At 42.7% G+C, this 14,635-nt stretch overlaps 1 protein-coding gene across 1 annotated transcript in view; it reads right to left on the reverse strand.

The window, feature by feature from the left end:
• nos1 (nitric oxide synthase 1 (neuronal)) overlaps positions 1 to 13,584 on the reverse strand; it is a 61,166-nt gene extending 47,582 nt beyond the window's left edge. Inside the window, exons 1-3 of the mRNA XM_022220349.2 lie at positions 13,142 to 13,584; positions 9,186 to 9,968; positions 4,013 to 4,115 (exon numbers count right to left, since the gene is read on the reverse strand). Coding sequence (XP_022076041.1) covers positions 4,013 to 4,115; positions 9,186 to 9,907 — 825 coding nt within the window. The 5' untranslated portion in view covers positions 9,908 to 9,968; positions 13,142 to 13,584. The remainder of the gene's footprint in view (positions 1 to 4,012; positions 4,116 to 9,185; positions 9,969 to 13,141) is intronic.
• Positions 13,585 to 14,635: the final 1,051 nt, after the last annotated feature.

Below are 14,635 nucleotides of genomic sequence, written 5' to 3' on the forward strand. Positions count from 1 at the left end.
TAGATTTTCCAACTTCGTATCATCTTCCCTTGGCGGAGGTCAGAAATCTCGGATTCCTCTTGTTTAGGATGTTGAGTTGAACTTCAAGAATGTTTCTCTCTTTATTGACACATGAAATTCAGATTAAAAAGAACTTTCATGATGATCTCGTAAGAAATTTGCGTAATTAATAGCTCCCTTTTAGGCCCATCTGGAACCCCCTTTATTAGTAATTCTTTGCCCGTCTTCATGCCAAGATACGTCCAGGTTAAATATTAAACTGTATGGTTAAATGTAATTGCTTGTTCTCAGGTCCTCCTTTTAAATTCATGTGTTCTGTAGTGGTCCAGTGGCATTGAGGGAGCAAATAAGGTTTTTATTAATTTAAAAAAAACAACAACCTTAAAATTAGATTTGGCTTGAACAGAGTAACTGAACTTATTGCTTAATAGTTGCTGATTAATTGCAATGCTGTAAAATTCCCAAACTTTAGCAGTTTATGTGTCTTTTTATAAGCGTTTTACCCAACAACCTGCTTTGTTATAGATCGGTGCATTCGTTGCGGTTTTTCACCTCCAGACACCTTGCATTCATCACCATCCTCCACCTCTAGTTTCCACCTGTTGCTATGGGAATGCTTTCCTTACATTTTCCTCCATGCTAGTATCTGAAAAGACCTCAGGGATTTTCCACATTGATCTCATGCCTCCTCATCTCCCGTGCAGCCTCTTGAGTGCTTGCATAGGTCCTGGTATTTCTACAGATACGGATTCTTGTGGTGGAGATTTGGAAGCGTATTTACTTTACATTTATGTGTTCTCGATCCTTTTGCAGGTTCAGCTTTAGCTTTACATACTTGGGAAGCATCATCAAACCCGAGGGCGGCACAAAAGAAGACATCCACAGTAGACTAAGCAAGGCAAGGAGTGTGTTTAGGGGAATGAATAATGTCTGGAGATCAACACAGTACAACACAAACACCAAGCTGAAACTATACCAGAGCTGCGTTGTATCAACACTGCTGTATGGAGCAGAATGCTGGAGAATGACGGAAGCAGATCTTTTCAAGCTTCGATCCTTCCACACCACATGTCTCCGGCGAATTCAAAGAATATTTTGGCCCGAAAAGATTTCCAATGAAGAACTGCTAAGGAAATGCCAACAACAAGACATGGGCACCATCATCACAAGGCGACGATGGAAATGGATTGGACACACACTCCGTAAAGACACACAGTCAGTCACAAGAACAGCACTGCACTGGACCCCAGATGGCAAAAGAAAGAGAGGAAGACCAAGAACAACATGGAGAAGAACAGTAGAGGGTGAGATGGAGGCCATGCAGCACTCTTGGAGTTCATTGACAAGACTGGCCCAGGACAGGCAGAAGTGGAGGAACTTTGTTGCTGCCCTACACACCACTTGGTGTAAAGGATGATGATGATGATAATTAGTCTTTGATTTTCAGCTGAAAAAAGTTCAAAACAGTAGTTGTTGACAAATTACTCTGCATCTACTAGCATATAATACTGTAAATGTTACTTCCCCAAGGTCTAGTCACTAAATCTTGCTTCGATGTTCTTTTAGAAAAAGCAAAAGAGCGTCTTCGGTAACTGTGCCGCTGGCTTCAGTTTCTTGTGCTTGTACGGTTCCATTAGCCGTTTGCTAATGTCTCGTTTTAGTGCAGTTAGATCTTATATCTCTTCAAAGATGTTGGAAATCTGAAAATGTCTCATGCATGCTGTGTTTAAATTCCCGTAGATATTTTGCAACTAAACTCAATTCCTGAAATAAGTCACTGAGTTTTCTGGTTAAAGCCCATTACCATCTCATCACCATTTTTTTCTTCCTTCATCCTCTACTTCAGGTTGTTCAGCTGATGGAATTTTCATTCTCTGATTTTTCATTTTCTGCTACTTCTCCTCTCACAGGTATTGAACACAGTCACTGAATTGTCAGTAACTCGAGCATAAGATGATGTTGGAGCTCATGTCTGCGGCTGCATTCTGTATTTCAGTCTCAAAAAAAGAATCTGCCAGCACTGCCAGTACTTTTTAAGAAAAGCTGCAGGAATTTGGAGAGGTAAATCTTCCACCGTTCAAATGGTCGGATATATAAGTGCATTGCATAAATGGAAAGCTTGCCGGTACAGCAACAGTAATGTGTCTTAGTGAAAGATATTACATTTGCTGAAATATAGCTAAAGCTGAAGCTAAACTTAAGGTTTAAGAATGAATTTGCTGGTGCATATTGTAATCTACTCTGTTAGATGCTCAGTGCTCCACTGTGCATTAAATACTACTGAGGGAAGCTGCTGAACTACACCTACAGAACGTGTAAGTCTCATCAAGCATCAATCAACAGCCTTCACTGTCAAGAATAAGGTGTGGACATAACAGAAGATAGGATCTGTGGTGGTAGAACAGGGGAGAATGTGACGCTAAATGGATGACAGTAGTTCCATAAGTGGCTTAATCACCAAAGTCTGTCTGGTAAATGCAGTAATGTGGCTCCTCATCCACTGATCAATTAAAACTTCTGCTGGGAAATTGAGATGATGAGCGCAAGACAGGGGGTGAATGGGAAAAGAGAGGCAGAAGAAAGTGAGACTGACAGCCTGGGAAATGAAAGGAGATGTTATGCATTAAATATTTATACGGTTTAGTCATGGTTTTTCGGAGACAAGTAAATTTCTGGTTTGACAATTGACACCTTATTCACTGATGATTAAACCACAGCGCGCGAAGAAGAAAAAAAAAGAAACGAAGGCACAGAAAGAGGCACGGAGGCATATTTTCTGCTTTCAGTGGATCATCAAAGGTGGTGTTTCCAGAGCTCACTAGCCGGTGGAATTTGACAGAACATTCTGCCACCTTTCCTTAGCAATAGGCTTATTAAACATTAAATTATGCAGAAGCAGAAACTCAAGCTGGAGGCACATGGACAATCCTTCACCAAAGTGAGAAAACTAATTTGCAGGCCATCAATGTGTCACTAGGAATCCTTGTAGTTAAAAAAAATGACTTCCATTTTCAGAAACTATCTTACTCATGGGTTTATTTTTTTTTAATGAACTTGGTGTCTGACTTGAGTCTGTCAAATTAAACGCTTAGCAGTGAGCCATCGAAGTTAGCATCAGCGTCTAGCGAAGCGCCTGCAGGGGAACTTCTTGCTGCATGAGTCAGTGCTCATGCAAATACTGGACTCAAACTGATTTCACTACCCCAAACACACCTTCTCGCAAACAGATAAGTCCGAGCAGCCACGCACAAGGACAGACATATGGCTTCCTGGCACATTATACATGCATCTAACTGCCGTCAAGCATGCATCCTCCATATCTCCAGGCTCTCCCCCCAACACTTTCACACATTTATTCTCACAAGCATGCACATTAACACTCTGTTCTCTCCAGGTCTTAGAGGCTGGATCAATTTAAGAGGGACCACATTTGATGGAGAGAGACGGATCAGCAGCTGCTCGCATTCATTAGGAAATCATTTCGCCCCATCCGCTCCCATTGATGTGGGGCTTGAGCAAACGTCAGAAGTGGGTGGATAACGCAGACCGTGTGTAGATTACGACACTATCCCTGTCACAGACACTCAGACCTGTGACCAGACCCTTCTGTGGGGAAAGCATAAGCTGGATTTAATGCTGCACCAGCTTGCCAGCGGAAGGATCTAATGCCTAGGTGATAGGATCTTAAGCAAATGCTTTAGCACTATGTGCAAAGAAGCAACACGGATGTGCGTGCTCAGTTTCTGAAAGCACGGAATGGGCCAAGAGTGTGGATTATTGTACGAGGCTAAAGAGTCAGGCAGGCGAAGGCAGCCGTGGATGCAGATGCATTATACAGCTGCAGGGATTCACTGAGAGCCCACTCATGAACTCTTGCACACAGACGAGAGGGGGAAAAACGGCTTCGAGTTATTGATCCAGCAGAGAAGAGATGAAGAAACTTATTTGATTTTACACATGATCTTTTGCACTCGAAATTACTTCAAGGGTTGAGCATTTGTTTCATTTTTACCTTGTCACTGTCAGCTTTGTTGAGCACCACCGGCATGTTTTCCAGCATTCTGTCGTTATCTGGCGCCAGCTGGGGGGACGTGCCGTTTCCCACGCCAAGGTCCCTGCAAGTCATATACAATTTTTCTGTCAGGTGTGGGAACTCACATCTTGTGCAAACTGTAATCTCATTTCAATTAAAACACACACACACACAAAAAAAAAATCAGCCAAAGCATGCACACACAAACACAGACACACACAGAGAGTAAACAAGCCTCGACTCGTCCATTTTTTTCCCAGCAAATAAATAAAACATGGACTTGTACACTCTCCAAAATGCTGTTAAATCAGGAAACCCTTCACAATTTCTGAAGGCTCTGCACACCCACATAGGGATTTCTCTGTTCAAGACATGGTGGGTGCACGGAGACCGGCGTGGTTCAGTGCAGCAGTGGGACTGCTTGTACCTGACTGCTAGGTCAGGAAATTCTCACCACGGCTGAGTGAGAAAAGCCAAAAAAAATAAACCCCTGTGAGCTTGGGATGTAAGAAATCAATTGCAGAATATGTGTTTTTTGGTGAATTTGTAGTTTAAATTGCTTTATATTGCTATATATTTGCTTGATATTTCAAATCTAAAGATAAACATCTGCACGCATTTTATCATCCACAAAGGATGAAATATAAAGTAAATATGCTGCTGACAAGATCTAGTCCTAATAATACCAGGGTCATACGTGTCATGACTAAGGTGATGCTATGGTGAGACACAGTAAATATAGAGGTGCAGTGAAGAAGTGCATAGTTATGGTGACATTTATCACTGACTGTGAGGAAAAATGTAATTTTACTCATACTGATACAAAGACATAGGCCAGCAAAGTGAGTATAAATGGTTCTAAAGGAAATAATGAAATAAATAAATGTCGCTTGGAGGGAGATTCGTGCCCCTGGGATCTCCTTAGGTCAATTCAATACAATATACCTCAGTTTTATTTTTATTTTCAAAGCCCTCGATGCTGAACATGACCGTTTATTGCCAGCATTTTCTGCAATTTTCAACTACACAACCGACAGATTCCGTCAAAATGTAGACTTGATTTTCAGCATGTACTTCACCTGCATTTTTTGAAGTTTTGATTCAGATAATTGTAAATTCAACAGGAGGACTTTGTATCCTGTTGATTCCTCTTCACTTCTGCAGTAGCTAACATGTTCTGACTGCCTGCATACAAAAGAATTTGCATACAGAGCGGCGTATCTGCATAAATCAGTCTGCCCTGTGTGTCTGTAATATTTGCCAATGTGTCTCCAAGAGCAGCAACACTCATCAAACTAAACTGGCCTAACTTTAAATCACAAGCGGATTGAAGAGAAGACCACTTGTGGGAGCAAACTACAAAATAATTCCCTATTTAGTCCCATTTTCTGATCACATTAAACTTTTGTAGACATGTATTGAGATGAGATGAGACGAGGCTTTATTAATCCCAAGCAAAATTCTTCAAAAAAGTTCCATAGGACTGTTCCTGAGGAAATTGCAGGTGTGCTTGGATAAAGTTCCTGCAACTTGCAGTCGCTAGAGCTCTTAAAGTTCAACATATCTACAGGTGAAAGCTGGTTTAAAACATGCAACACTCCCTCTATCAACTGAGCCATAACCACAGTGGCACCAGAAATACCGGTCTGAGTTTTATTTGGTATCAGATCAGACAGGAAATCTGTAGTTTCACGCATGACTGCTACTCAAATCCAGAGACTTTTTCAGGATTTACTGTCTGCAAATCAGTGATCTTGAAGATAAATATCACTTTTCCTGACTGTGTGTTCACAGATCATTTAGTGAATAGATTAAATGTAGGTGTAATCACAAGAACATTTTATTTTTAGTGTGAACTGGACTGAGTGGAAAAGACTGATATGTATTTAAGTCACAAATTTAAACAGACATAAGACTGTGCAAATTAATAGGGAATGACAATGTCTGACTGCCTTTCTGTCTTTCTTAGAATAAATCACAATGATCATTCACCCTGTAAAGATGAAACCAATTGATCCTGAGACACTGAATGTTTAGAAGGGAAGATCCCTGAGCTGCCTTAGTGGCAAAACCCCACAAGACGCAAGCGAATAGAGAAAACTCATCTCTTGTTCGTGCCATTTCAAGTTTACATTCCTCCAATCGAAAAACGCCCACACACACACTTTGCCTCCCACCGTCTTTCACACTTCTCACCCCCCTCCACCACAACCCTACCTCCTCCACTTGTTAATGCCAATTGTAAATCCTCAAAGGTTTTCTCCTGTTCGCACCACTCGCCTCGCTTTATCTCTTCATTGCAACAATTTGTGAGAGCGCATTCAATCCTGCAAACTCGGAGGTTCGGATTTCCAACAGGCAGAAACAGAGAGAGAAGGTGTGTCATTTGTCATTAGCCAACGTGGAGCGTCATCATCCTCATGCTGGATTGTGAAATTGCAACGGCTTGTCCTCTGAAAACAAGCGACTTTATGGTACGGTGCTTTTCTACTCCTGGCAAACACTCATCAGGGGCCTCATTTATAAAGCTTGCGTACGCACAAAACAGGGCCAGAAAGTGCGTACGCCACTTTCTAGCCCCGCAAAGGTTGTGATTTATAAAAACAAACTTGGCGTGAGAATGTGCGCACCGGTTCGCCAACCTTGATTCTTGATGCTTGCTTACGCACAAAACAGGGCGTAAATCACAAACTTTGCGTAGAAAGTGGCATACGCTGTGTTCGTTGTGATTTCTAAAACAAACTTGGCGTGAGAATGTGCGCACCGGTGCGCCAACTTTGATGCTTGCTTAAGCACATTTTGGAGACAGAGGGAACGGCAGTGCCGGAGGGTGAAGTGGCGAATTGAAACCAGACTGATCTCAAACCTTTATTGTTATCACATATTAGACTTGTAGAGCCGGATAATCATAAACCCTCATTGTTGTAGATGTTCATATAGTGCGCCATTCGGCCGACGACTGTATTTGCAGAACTATGTTCATATATCAACAGGGGCGGATTGAACGTCGTTTGACCGAAGGGCCGGTCCACATCTGGGGCCTGTGCGGTGATCTTTATTAAATAATTTTGTTTACCGATCACCCGGCGCCCGTATAGCTCATCGGGGAAAGCAAAAGTCCCATTTGCAGGGGTGGTTTCCGACGCAGTGGCTCGGCTTCGATTCCTGCCCGCGGCACTTTTATGTATGTCTTCCCCCTACTCGTCTCCCCATTTCCTGTCACTGTTCACTGCAACTATCACAGTAAAAAGGCAAAAAAAAGTAAAGAATTTTGTTTATTTATCCATATGCGGCCGAATGGGATGAGCGTCCAACCATTAATCAGCCCTGTACAGGCACACATGCTTCACACCACAACCCCCGAGTGAAGATGAATTTGTCTATGTGAACCGAAAAAAATGTACAATCAATCAGTTTACAAATTATTTGTACATCGGACATGATCATAACAAATTTAGTGGCAGGGTGGCCTGGGTCAACACATGATTCATTCATCCTGACGCACAGCAGTGAAAAGACTACCGGCCGGCGCTGCGTGAAATGCCGTGGATCAGCAGCTTATTTATATACAGATGCATTCATGAGTTACTTTGCATTGACCATTCATGGTAAAATGTGGGTGTGTTGTAGGCGGAATGTGAGGTGGATCCACCTGTGCAATCTTCCAGCTGGTGTCTGATTTATCAAGAAATTGCATGCAGCTGTGCTTACGCAAAGTTTTATAAATCAGGGGTGAGGGGCATATGCCCTTTTCGTATTATAGGCGTACGCAAACTTTAGTATGGATCCTACGCAATGTTTTATAAATGAGGCCCCAGGACATAATTTGAGATTTTATTGCCAAACAGTTGCCCAGAGATAACAAATATTGACTATTCTCTTCACAGTTCTCACCAGAAGTCTTCTTCCTCCGATAGTCAACTCTTTCTTAGCGCAAAAACGTGATTTCAGGTTTTCTATACCTTCACATGTATTTGAAAACCTTCATTCCTGGTACCTCAGGTGGTTTCATTACATAAAGATACTCTTAACAAGACTTTGTTCATGCTTGGAGTTCTTTTTTCTTTTTTTCCCCATTAGAAAAACAATGAATCACTCAAAGGGTATGTATGAGGGAGAGGAGGATGTGCATGGCTTGGTCAAGAATGAGATATTGATTCAAGGAGACTGTAGCTTCAATTTGATTTCAATTGGTTGTGGGAGTACAATGGCAGAAAAAAACGAGATGCCGATAACAGCAGCGCACTGTGCAGATCATTTAGACAGAGTCGAACGTTGACTCTGACCATGAAAAAAAGCTCCAGAGTGAACACTTAAAGAAACTTCGAGCAACATTTATGACTCCTCCTCATCAGAACCTGTTAAATGTACAGAACTGTCGCCAGTTTCACACTTCAGAGCTGCTTTCTTGCTGCGTCTGACCTCTATACCCAAGAGGGAAGTGTTTGGAAGAAATTTGGCTCTAAAGCAGGCTGAAAAAGCATGACAACTGTATGACAAGCTCTCTGCTGCAGAATGCTAATTGGGATTTAAAATCAATATAAGAGCTAACATCCAATACTGATGACGCACATTGGAAAAAGCTCAAATAAAGATGAGTTGTGGCAAAACTTCCTCAAAAACATGCAGATTGGAGCAACATTCAGACATATTCATTGCTAAGAACTTTCTGAATGCCATAAAATAACGATAGATAGAGTTTCTATAAGGAAAAAATAAGTAAAACTGCTTTTACCTACATAAAGCAGCAGGATCAGTAACTGCAGAATAACAACTAGAATGGTTATGACGAATGTTGTGAGCAAACTCATCAGGTTTGCTGGAGACCAGCATGCAGACAGTAATTACTTGGCACCGTACACTGAGTCATATTAAGCAAATGAGAGGCTGTCTGTAGCTGCTAATGTAACACAGATGTGTCAGGTAGCTAAGAGACTGCAGGGTGGCACAGTGAATAAGGATACTTTCAATAACAGGACCAGGTGCAAGTTCTTCTATCAGCCAGTAGTCATCTTCTTGAAGAGTCCTTGACCTAAATCGTGATTCCAATTCTGTCTGGGCTCTGACTGCTACCTTCCCTGTGCTGGGTGGGATAGAGGACAAAGACACTTTAACGAAGGGATCAATAAGGTAGTATCACATCGCAAATTACCAGGCCACTTGAATCTCGGCATCTCTCCTCCCAGCGTTCCTCTGGCCTTCACCATTGATCTCCTTTTTGCTGTTTTTGATGAGGCGCAGCACCGGCTCGATCTCCTTCAGCAGCTCATTGTTCTCCTCCAGCCCGTTGCACAGGAGGCCTCCGCGGCTACCGTCCCTCATCAGCAGGGGGTCCTGGCCCTGCACGCCTCCCCTCTGCAGGAGGGACTGGGTGATGGATGGAGAGGACAGGTTCTCGATGGCCCTGAGCTGGGGCTCCTTGTTGACCTGCTGCTGCTGCCCAGGGCTGAGCGCGCTCACGGGGGACCAGTGCTCGTAGGACTTGGAGGCCGGGAAGGCGGGGCGCGTGACCCTCACCGTGCGCTGGCGGCCGTCTCCAGACAGGGTGGTCTCCAGGTGGGTGGTGAAGCCCTCGGGCCCGCGGAGGATCAGCACGGCGTGGCTCTCGGGCAGCACATTCTTCAGCGTCTCCAGGGCTCGCTCGTAGGACAGGTCCACCAGGGGCTTGTTGTTGACAGCCAGCACGATGTCGCCCACCTGCACCAGGCCGCATTCCTCCGCCGCTCCGCCTCGGATCAGATCTGACACGATGACAGGCGGCTTGGACACCCTCTGCTTCACCAGGAAGCCCAGACCACCGACCTTCCTCTTGAAAAGGCGCACAGAGATGATGTTGGGCTGCAGCTGGCACACTGTAGGCTCTGATTCCTGCATGTTGCCTGTGTGTGATTATGCGCGCTTGCAGGTGCCGGTGTTTGTGTCCCCAGGGATGTTTCTGAAAAGCAACGGAAAGGGAGGAAGGACAAGTTTTGTTAGGTTTTGGGAGGAAAATTACTTTTACTGCATGATTTGTTTATAATGAGTTGATTGAGCATCAGTCATAGAGATATGAGTCATTAAAGCAGAAGCTAACAAATCATTAAGTTCTGCTGAGCTACAGACGCAAAACATTGTTGTGAAATTCCAAGATCTACAATCCAGCTGATGAAACCCATTTGCACTTCTGTGATCCCCAGGCTCGGCATCAGAGGGACTAAACCTTTTCTAAAATTCAGGCAAATATTGAATAATTTGAACATTTAAAAAAGTCTTTGTACATACTGAGCAATTTGTTTTCTCTAGAGGAAGGGAAGTGACTAAGCATCTTTGCAAGCCCTGAGTGCAATTTTGTGGTAATTCAGAGAAAACATCCAAATTTTATGCAACAGCTGAACAGATTAAGATTGTAAACAGGACAACAAAAGGAACCTATGATAAGTTTTTTTTTTTTTAATGATGCATTTCATCGGTAAAACCACCAACAGATAAGCAAATAACATGTTAATGCATCAATGATAATGATCCAACAACAACCTAATGTCACTGACTGGGGGCATTCAGCATAATGAGCAATTTGCATACATTTAGAGTGCAAAATTCGAGCGTTTATACGCAGTGGGGTTGCTGTTGTTACCATAAGCTGGTTTTATCCAACTCCAAGAGAAGCATAAAGTTTGTTTTTTGCTTGCCACTATCTTAATTCTATTCAGGTTTCTTTTAAAAAAAAAGTAATAAAAAAAAACAGAAATCATCGACTTATTCATGCAAGCCTGAAGTGTCTCTGATACTGAGCTTAAACAGAGCTTAGTATGGTGCCATAATTTGTTGGGCGCAGACAGAGGATATGCCTCCACATTGTGTTTAAGTGTTCAAATCTCTTCTTTTGTCAATGCAAAAATCACCCATAAGACATGTTTGCACGTGTTTTTGCAGCATCACAACAATCTATTTAACACAAAAAGGCACTAAATCCGATCATCCTGCAACATGTGCTCGTCTTCTTTCACACTGTGCGTCATTGTTTCTGCACTCGAATTGAACTTCACCAGACGCTTACATGAACGCGTTTGACTCCTTTTGATGCAAAAGACACTACGAGCGTGTTATGGTTGCTCTTTGAAGAAAAAAATAGAAATCGTTGCATCTGGTCGCGTGGGTGGCGTCGCCTTGAATGTACAGTATGTCAACATAAAAGAGAGAGAGAGAGAGAGAGAGAGAGAGAGAGAGAGAGAAACAAGTGGAGCTGCTGTGTGCGCTCCGCATAGGAAAGGCAGCGCAGGAACACTTCAGCACCAAGGTCAGCGTTCCGCCTTCTCAGCAACACAACAGCAGCTCGACGGTCTCCAACAACTCAGAGAGGCTTTCTGAACTCTGTCCCACAGACAGGAATCACAGGAAAATGTGCGATGTAACGCCAACTTCAACTTAAGTAGCGAGACTTCATAAGAATGCAAATTTATTCTCATCTTGGCCACAAGTAGCTGTAAAAAGTCTGTGTGCAGCAGTGAAATCACGCACTCAAGAGGTCAGGTCCTCAGTCAGTTCATGGCTTTAGGTGGGGAAAAATAAGGTGGCACTGGTTCATAAATGCTGCCTGAACTGTCCTGGGGTGCAGGAATAACTTACATAGCGGCCCTTTAATCCTCCCTCTTTGTAGCTGCACCCTACGAAGATAAGAAATTGGCAATAACGGATGAGGAAACTAGTGGAAATGTGCTCTGAATACGAAGATTAAAATCAGTTTTTAAAAGAATGCTGTAGGGTCTGGCTTGGGTAGGGTGATTGTCCATTATAGATTAATGGCTACAATTCTTCTACCTAAGGCAACAATAACCACTGGGTTTATACCACGTGGTAGCTGACTCACATCAAAAATGGACGTTTCATTAAGAAAACGGTGCAAATACATTATCGCAGATGCATCATCATCCACAGTCACAATCTAGATTATTCAGAAAAAGTCGAAAACTCTTGATTCCTTCATAGGGGAGAAAGTTTAACGATTTTTTTTGTTTGTTTGTTTTAGTTTCTGCACTGAGCTGTCAATTTACGTTTTGGGTGCTGGAATTAGTCACACATTTCAAATATTTATACTGGTAATTTTAACAAAACATGAACTTGTTGCTCTGTCAAACAAACAGTGGGGCAAAATGCTGTTTTCTTTTCTATAAGACTACTTTTTGGCCTGTCCTGTAGAACCCAAAACCTATAATACTTTGCTCACATGTTGCACATAAAGTTGAAAATGGCACGAGATGCCACAAATCAAGTGGGTGTCAGGTAGTATTATTCCAACAGGTTGGTCTTCACATCTCAGTGCATTCTAGCTGATGGGAACGAGGAGCTTACATAAACAAGGCACATAATGCACAATGTGTGGGTGATAACAGCGACAGAATGTCTGTTTTTACGCAGAAACGGTTAATCCAGTCACGCGCCGAACAGACAGAAAAGGTGAGTTTAGTTATTTTTTGCTCATCACTCAGACTGCAGCAGCAACAACAAATGCCAAGTTTCGCATCTCCACTACTGCAAACGCACAAAAATGAAACAGATTTCTCCTCTAACTCACTGCCTGCAAGAACACGGATGTCCTCTGTCATTTCTGCTGTCCAGGGAAGTCCACAGCACAGAGGAGGCACCAGGAGAAAACCATTTATCAGCTTTTAATAAAACAAGATAGATTTGCAAAGAAGGAAAACTGATATTTATATTTCTGCAAAGCACGGAGATGGTTTAACGTACATGTAATGATCAGAAATTAAGAAATTATTTTTTGCACTGCTCTCCAGCTCGAATGCACTCGACACCAGCAACAAAAAATGCACAAAATGCTCACCGAGCACGAATTTAGTGTCTATTTCTCTCTGCAACAAGTTCTGGTGACTCTTTCGCAAGCATAAATAAAAGAAAAACACCAACAAAAGCTGCAAACTCCAAAAATTTGTGCGCCAAATTTTCATTTTTTTCCAAAATAAAACGCGCAATAGTTGAGGGACGCTCCGTTTTTTCCTCAATCTCTCCATCCTTCATCCACCACCAGCGGAATGCGCAGCCCGATTTTCCACAGAAACAAATAAATCAAGAAAATAAAAAGATGGAGCACAGTGAAATAAAACTACAACTCACCCCTGAGAACTAGGTCGCTGTCACAACGACCTGCTGCAGTGAACTTGGGATCAAACTCCTGCGCTCCCCGCGTCTCTTCCCTTTAGCAGCGGCTGCACAGATCTTTCATCCAAACAGAAAAAAAACAGTAATAAAAAAAACGTCTCCAAGTCGCGGCAGCAGCAGCAGCAGCAGCAGCAGCGCTCTGCCTCTCTAGAGACGAGGCATGCTTGTGCCTTTTCCGCACACCGGGGCGCCTTATAAATACAGAGCAACGGGAGACACAGTGACGAGCTGGGAGAGAGCCGTGCGCGGGCATTTAAATGAACTGTAGGTGGGTTTAGTTATCTCGGCTAGCGTCATCACTCAGCATGCAACAGCAGACTCTCCCCGCACTCCTCCTGGCCCCACTGTAGGCCTTCAGAGGGAGCAGAAAGGAAGAGGTAAGGCGCATCAGAGTAGCTTGTGGACGCTGGAACTTGCAGTCAAGACGGATGAATCGAGGAGAGGATGGAGATCTTTACGCAGATTTGTAATGGAAACAAGATAGGAAAGGCAGGAATTTGGACAAAGCGTGCGGCTGGAGGGTTTTAAAGAATCCACACTTGGTTTTAAGACATCAAAGTGGTCATACATGCAATGCAATGCACCGTTTAATGCGAGAAATCCACTATTTGCGCGAAATTCCTGTTTCGCAGCAAGCAAATGAGCACCCAACAATGCAGAGAGGCTGAGACTGAGAGACTGAATTGTTTTGTTTTTTATATTTAGCCTTCATCTATTCAAAGATTCTATCAGAATTATTTTCTTTATTATAAAACAAAATGCACAGTTCCCCTTGGATTCCCTTTAAGCAAATACTGCAGCTGATGCTTGCTCAAAGGGAATCCAAAGGGGACTTTAAATTGTTGGATTCTCTGTTTAAAATTTGTCTTTGAAGTGGCATATGTTGTGAATTGGCATCACATAAAGAAAAAGAAGAATATATGGTAAATAAAAGCAGCTTTATGGTCATTAAGAGTTTACGTTTCCAAGGTTTTTGAATTGCATCCAGTGATTCCTTGTACATAATCTGACGGGTAACTTCAGTTACAAGAGGCAGCTTCTAAATACCTATGTAGTTCACTTTCAATTGGCAATTTGACTTACAAAAAAAGACTTTAGACAACTATTAAAGTGGATAAGCAGTGGGAGAAAGAGGTGAGTGGTGTCTATAGGTTTATAGCTTACAAAAGCAAGTCATTCTGAAATCATTTTCTTGCTTCAGAAGAAGTCTTTCAAGTCATTTTTAAAGTAAAACACCCTTTTTCTAATTAATGTGTTGCAAAGTTGCCAAAGTTTGAGTTGTGAAATGGAATGAAGTTGCATCAAACGACATGGGACCGACCGTTGTTCCTGCTTTTCAAGAAGACTCATTGTTTTGTGTTTCTCTGTTGGACAAAGAGGAGACGATCAGTTTTACACGCAATGAACCTGATAGACAGCAGGCTCAGGTTTGTACTCTCATGTCAGAGC

Source organism: Acanthochromis polyacanthus, chromosome 7 (assembly GCF_021347895.1).
Source record: "Acanthochromis polyacanthus isolate Apoly-LR-REF ecotype Palm Island chromosome 7, KAUST_Apoly_ChrSc, whole genome shotgun sequence".
Lineage (NCBI taxonomy): Eukaryota > Metazoa > Chordata > Actinopteri > Pomacentridae > Acanthochromis > Acanthochromis polyacanthus.